Genomic DNA, 6239 nt, shown 5'->3' with positions numbered 1-6239 from the left:
AAAAAAAAAAACAATAATAAAAAAAAAAAGGAATAAACATAATAAAAAAGGAAAAGGAAAAAAAAAAAAAGTAAATCATCCTTCACCGTCGGCTGGCTGCACACACCGGACATATCCCACACACAGCCGCACAATCTGCACAAACAGATGTATGTCCACAAACAAAAATACTTTTTCCCTGCAATTTAGGTGCAGCCGAGCAGCGAGCGCAGAGTCCTTTCGTCATTCGCCCTTGCAGGACTCGCTGCATTCGCTGCTCCACCTCACGCAATAACTCACATAAGACATAAACTTCACTATCACTCATTAAGGCAACATCCGCCGGGTCTGGGGTATATCGTTGGGTGAAGAGAACCTTTTTGAGTTGCAGTTTCTCTTCTAAAATACTTTTCATATGGGATTCACTAAGTCTTGTCTGTTCACGATAATACGCACGTTCTCTTGGACTGTTGTATTCTACAGATGTTGGTCTACTGGCATGAACCCATTCATTCTCATTATTACTATTATTATTATTATTATTATTATTTTTATTACTACCTTCACGAGATGAGCCGGCGGTTTTACGATGGACTACATAATCTTCTTCCGGTTCTACAGACTTTCTGTTGCCCATTCCTTTTCCACGTGGGGGACTCCACACTTTCTCTCTTTCTGGTGAAGGAGAAGATCGGGGAAGTTTGCGGTCGGTGTCTCGTTTTAATCGTTCCCACTCCCGTCGAACTTCATTTACGGTTTGTTGTCGTTCAAACTCACTGAGAATATCATCACTTCCATTGCCAGCAGAACCAGGCCAATTATACGAACCACCGTAATTCTCTACATCATCATCATCATCCTCATCCTCATCTTCATCATGACGGGTATATCGTGTATAGTTACCACTATTATACTTCTTGGTACTATTATTGCCATTAAGACCACGTTGTTGATGTTGTTGTTGTTGTTTTTGTTGTTCTTTCCTGCTAGCATTATATACTCCATTTCCTCCTATTATGCCTTCTGCCTCTTCTTCTTCTTCTTCTTGACGACTCTTTACACCAGCCCCTATATCTGCAGCAAAAGAAGCCGGTGTTGGCTTTCCTCGTGGTGGAGGTGTTTTCTTTTGTCTTTGTCTTTGTTGTTGTTCTTGTTGTTGTTGTTGTTGTTGTTCCTCCTGTTTTGGTTTTTGCTCTTCTGGTTTGGGTTGCCTATGGGGTTGATAGCGTTGGTGATTATTCGGTGGAGTTGATGGGGCGGCACTTTCATGCATAGAATAGCCACTAACAGGAACACGATCACCGTGGGCACGACGCCAACGTTCATCTGCCTTTTCATGCACATCAGAGGCACTAAAGCGGAAAGTACCAGGACCCACGCCCTTATTGGTAGTATCACTATTGCTATTGTTATTATTGTTATTATTATTATTACCGTTGCTGTTACTCCTACTATTATTATTATTATTATTCGTATTCGTATTATTACTACTATTGGTGTTGTTATTATTATTATTATTATTATTATTATTATTATTATTAGCAGTACCGTAGTAAACACGGGTTGTACCATTACTATTCACCTTCACGGATGTCTTTGTGCGTGGATTCCGTTTCTCTTGTGTAAATCCACCAGGCGAAACGCCAAAGAGTTCCTCTTCAGTAAAAACATGTGTTGTTGGCTCTTCTGTAAAGTGTGGACGCCTTGCATATTGAAATCCCGAACCCGCATTATTACCATGCGTCGTATTGAATGTAAAAAACGTAGTGGTGGTATGTCCAGCGGTAGTCGTGTTGGATCTGTAATATCCATTCCCACCAGTTCCCGCCGTATTATTATTATTATTATTATTATTATTATTATTATTATTGTGATAATACGGCGGTTGGACATCTCGGCCTCCGTGGCGGCGGAAGTGCAGAGTGAGGGCCTCGTAGGCTTCATTCACCCGCTTGAATTGTTCGGCGCCGGCGGGATTGCGGTCCGGGTGGAGGGCGAGGGCCTTCTGGTGGTACGCCCGGCGGAGGGCCGCCTCGTCGGAGCCGCGGGGAAGACCCAACAGGCGGAAGTGGGCATCCATTTCTCGGCCCTCTCGCAATAATAATAATAATAATAATAAATAATAATAATAATAATAATACTAAATAATAATAATAATAATAATAATACTAAATAATAATAATAGTGATAATAGGGATAGTGGGAAAAGATCTAGAATTAGGTGTACAATACTCTGGGTGTGAGGGAGGGTTTGGTTTTTGGTTTTGGTATTCTTTGGGTTGAAAACTTTCTTTTCTTTTTTCTTCGTTTACTAATGGTATACTTTTGTATTGGTGTGTGTGTGTATGTGTGTAGGGGGTGGAGGGACGTGACCGTGTAAATTTGTTTTTACCGGTGGTCTAAACACAATCGTCTTTTCGTTCTATTTTTTTTCTTTTCTTCTCTCTTTCTGTGAGTGTGAATGTGTGTGTTTAGACCCTTTGGTGTAATATAGTCAGAAAGTTCCCCTTTTGTTTTTTTTTCTGCTTTTTTTTCTTTTTTTTTTTCCTCTACTGTATATATATATATATATATATATGAGAGAGAGGTGAATATCAATAAGACATTAGAGAGAACAGCAATAGAAGAGAAGAGGATATTGTATTATTATTGAAAGAACAAGAACCACAATTAATAATAATAGTTAACAACATATTTCCTGCTAATGTCAACTTTTATGAAAGGAGACGCAAACAAAAAGAAAACAAAACAAAACAAAACAAAACAAAATGAAAAGGAAATAAAAAAAACATCTTTATGTATTTAAAAAAAAAAAGCAAACAAGACATATATAATCACCCAGAATACTCACACCCCACGTATATATATATATATATATAGCCACTACAATCAAAAAGAGTCATCGTAGAGAAATATATAAAAAGGAAAAAAGGCAAAAAAGAAAAGAAAAGGCGTTTAATGAGTATAGGTGCAAATTAAATTTCGACAATTTGAGCAAAAAAAAAAAAAAACACTATTGTAATAAACTTACAATTGTATCTAATAATTAGAGCGAACAACAAAAAAAAAAAAGAAAAAAAAAGAAATCGGTGGGGGAAAAAAGAATCTTTTTCCCCGCTATGCTTCCTATATTTCCAGCCTTACAAGTCAAGGAGAAAAGAATGAAAAATAAAAATAAAAATAAAAACGAAAAAAAAACAAAAAACGAGCCTTTTTTTTATTAGTCTTCTGGGAATCATTATTCATTGTGGCCTTTTTCTTTTTTTGTTTTGATTATTTTTTTCCCTATTGATAATAATAATAAGAAGAAGAAGAAAAAGAAAAGAACTATATGCTTACTACTATTGGATCGCACTATTTTTTTTCCTTATTTTTACTTTATTTCATTCAAATGAAATAATTAAAGTTCAACCTTCTTTTTTTTTTATTTCCCTTTTCAACAAAAAAGGGGGAAAAAAGAAAAACTCCTTTTCCTTTCTTTTTTTTTTATTTATTTTTTCCCTTGACCTTAGTGGTTTCTTCACATCTTCCTTTTCTTTTCAAGTGTAATTACTCCCATACTCCTTTCGTCATCCGCCTTTCTTTTTTTCTCTTCTTTTTTATTTATTTATCTTCACTCGTATCTTTCCTCTTAAAGAGTGGTAGTGTTGTCTTCATTTATTTAACTATTTTATTTTTCTTTTTTTTTGTTTTGTGGACTTACTTTTGCAACTACTACTCTCTCATCTCTGCATACTTATTATTTTTTTTTATTTTTTCTTTTTCTTTTTCTTCTTACACTTCACGAGAAATAAGAAATTTCTCCTTCTTTGGTTCTCTCTCTCTCTCTCTCTCTCTCTCTCTCTCTCTCTTCACTCTTCACTGCTATTGTTTATTCCTATTTACTACTCACTCCCCGCCCAACGGAGAAACTCCAACTGGTTTCCCCCTTCTTCACTACCTACTATTAATACTTCACTGTATATATGTGCTTAGGCTCATGTATGTATTCAAGAAAAGAAAAAAAAAAGAAAATTATTATTATTATTATTATTATTATTATTATTATTATTATTTTTACAAATATTGTATGTGTTTAATAAGTATATAAGTATATATGTATACTTTGCCCAGTTCTTGTTCTTTTCTTTTCTCTTATTTTTTAAACTTTTTTTTTTTCTTCTTTTCTTCTAGTCCAGCAACTCACGGATCAAAAAACTCTCGCTGTCCCGCAATACTCTTAACATCACACTATTCGCCCCTGACGTCAGTGCCTCCTTTATCGCCTCCTGAAATGATTTAATTCCCGCCAGTCCTTTACCATCACACTCCAGAAGAACATCATTTAATTGAATGGTAACTTCCTCCTTTTTCTTCTTCTTATTACCCTTATTATTATCCTTATTATTATTATTATTATTATTATTATTATTATTATTATTATTATTATTATTATTATTATTATTATCATTATTATTATCTGTTTCTCCTTCTTTAGGGGCAACCGTGTCATCATCTCCCGATGCCCGTGTGGCTGTGTCGGAGTCTTTCTCTGTTTCAGTTTCTGTTTTACTTTCTCTTGATGTTGGTAAAGGGGTCTGTGGTTTTAAATGCGGAAAAGACGGACGTCGCTTTCGTAACTCCACACACGTTAATACGATATTCACCCTAAAGGTCGTCAAGTGATTGTTAACATAATCACATGGGCTTAACAGTTCTTCTGAACGAGGTGAAATTAATTTACGTGCTGATGAGAAAAATCTATGGGCACATCGGCCCAAAATAGAGCAAGTCAACATACCAATAGGCCATTCATAAATGCCAGTGAGTGTACTGCGGTTTTCCCTCACACACAATGGTGATGATCCGGCAGATGAAAACGCACGCATACCACTGAAATGCAAAGAGGAAGATAAGGGGCCTTCAACAGAACTATGATCTGCATAATAACGACCAGAAGGGGGACCACTTAACAAGGAGGATCCATAAGCTCTTCGGCGAGAGGAAGAAGAGAAATGTCTAGCACTTCGGGCAGAAGAGCAAGTTCCAGAAATAATACTCGGATGTTGTTTATGGTAATAAAGTTTTTGAAGACTTCCATTTTCAGATACATTACCGTTAAGTGGATTACACTCCATTGGATCTATCAAATGATTACCATCCCATCTTCTTGATTGAACTAATGGAGAATACCTCCTCACAGGTGATGGCGTTGTTAAACGTGATCCAAGACCTCCTATTCGTCTTGCAGGTGGTGTCTTGGCTCTTCTTTGATAAACTTCCACTCGATGTTGTTGAGATTGTTCTTTTCGCATACATTGGGATAATGAACTGTAATCAATGGTTCGTGATAAGAGTGATCCCCGTGTGGATGAGTATCGATCCAATGAATGTTGAGATCCACCATTACGTCTTGTACTGCCCTTTCTATGATTCTTGCTGAGACCGTTACTGTCAGATAGAGAAATAAATTGCTGCTGCTGATGATGATGATGATTATTATTATTATTATGATTATTATGATGATGATGATTATGGTGATATTGATGATGATGATGATGATGATGATGATGTTGTCTATAGGCATAATACTGTTTATACTGATGAAAGTCATTGCTCCGATGAGAGAAGCCATTCTGCATACCACCACTGCTATTCGTAGAACTGTAACCATTACTCTCCTCAGTGTGATTATTATTATTATTATTATGTTGATGTGTGTAACGTGGAGAATGTATAGGCCTCTTAGGAGATCGGCGGATAACGTTCTTTATATAATAATTCCTATCATACAAAAGACTGTTGGAGCTTGTAGATCTGCTAGGTGAAATACGCCGCCGTTGAGCTGCCTTAGTGTCTGCTCTCATGGCTGTGGAAGATCTTAACACCACTGATAATGGGGAATCTGTGGATTGCGGTGTGGACAGCATTGTGGTAGTGGAATTGAGAATCTCTCCAGTTTGTCGGATAATGCGAGGATTCAATTGTGTTGAGAGGAAGAATAGACGTTGTCGAGATAGTTTAAACTCCCGCTGGACGGTATTCATATAGTTCTGAAGAAGTTCAGCACGATTAATATCCAAAATCCATTGAGTCCATTCCAGAAGATGCTCTGAGAATTGTTTATCCGCTGTGATTGAACCATTCATTGATGAGAGTTAACGGCAACAAGGGCCGTATAGATGTTGGGAGAAGATGCAAAGAAATAAGTACAGCAACGAAAAGTAGGGTCCCTTTTTTTTTTTTTTTTTTTTTCTTTATTTTTTCTTTATTTTTGTTTT

The 6239-nt window shown here is 36.5% G+C and overlaps 2 protein-coding genes across 2 annotated transcripts; both read right to left on the bottom strand.

The window, feature by feature from the left end:
- Nucleotides 1–82: 82 nt before the first annotated feature.
- TM35_000321880 (putative chaperone DNAJ protein) lies at nt 83–2059 on the bottom strand (the record flags this gene model as incomplete). The annotated part of the gene is made up of 1 exon (XM_029028815.1): nt 83–2059. The coding sequence occupies one exon, from the start codon at nt 2057–2059 to the stop codon at nt 83–85; it is 1977 nt and encodes a 658-aa protein (XP_028879939.1).
- Nucleotides 2060–4148: 2089 nt separating this feature from the next.
- TM35_000321870 (uncharacterized protein) lies at nt 4149–6107 on the bottom strand (the record flags this gene model as incomplete). Its single annotated transcript, XM_029028814.1, has 1 exon — nt 4149–6107. The coding sequence occupies one exon, from the start codon at nt 6105–6107 to the stop codon at nt 4149–4151; it is 1959 nt and encodes a 652-aa protein (XP_028879938.1).
- Nucleotides 6108–6239: the final 132 nt, after the last annotated feature.

This window comes from Trypanosoma theileri, assembly GCF_002087225.1.
Source record: "Trypanosoma theileri isolate Edinburgh chromosome Unknown TM35_Tth_32_V1, whole genome shotgun sequence".
Classification (NCBI taxonomy): domain Eukaryota; phylum Euglenozoa; class Kinetoplastea; order Trypanosomatida; family Trypanosomatidae; genus Trypanosoma; species Trypanosoma theileri.
Note: the sequence above shows the minus strand (reverse complement) of the source record. Positions and strands in the feature narration are given on the sequence as shown.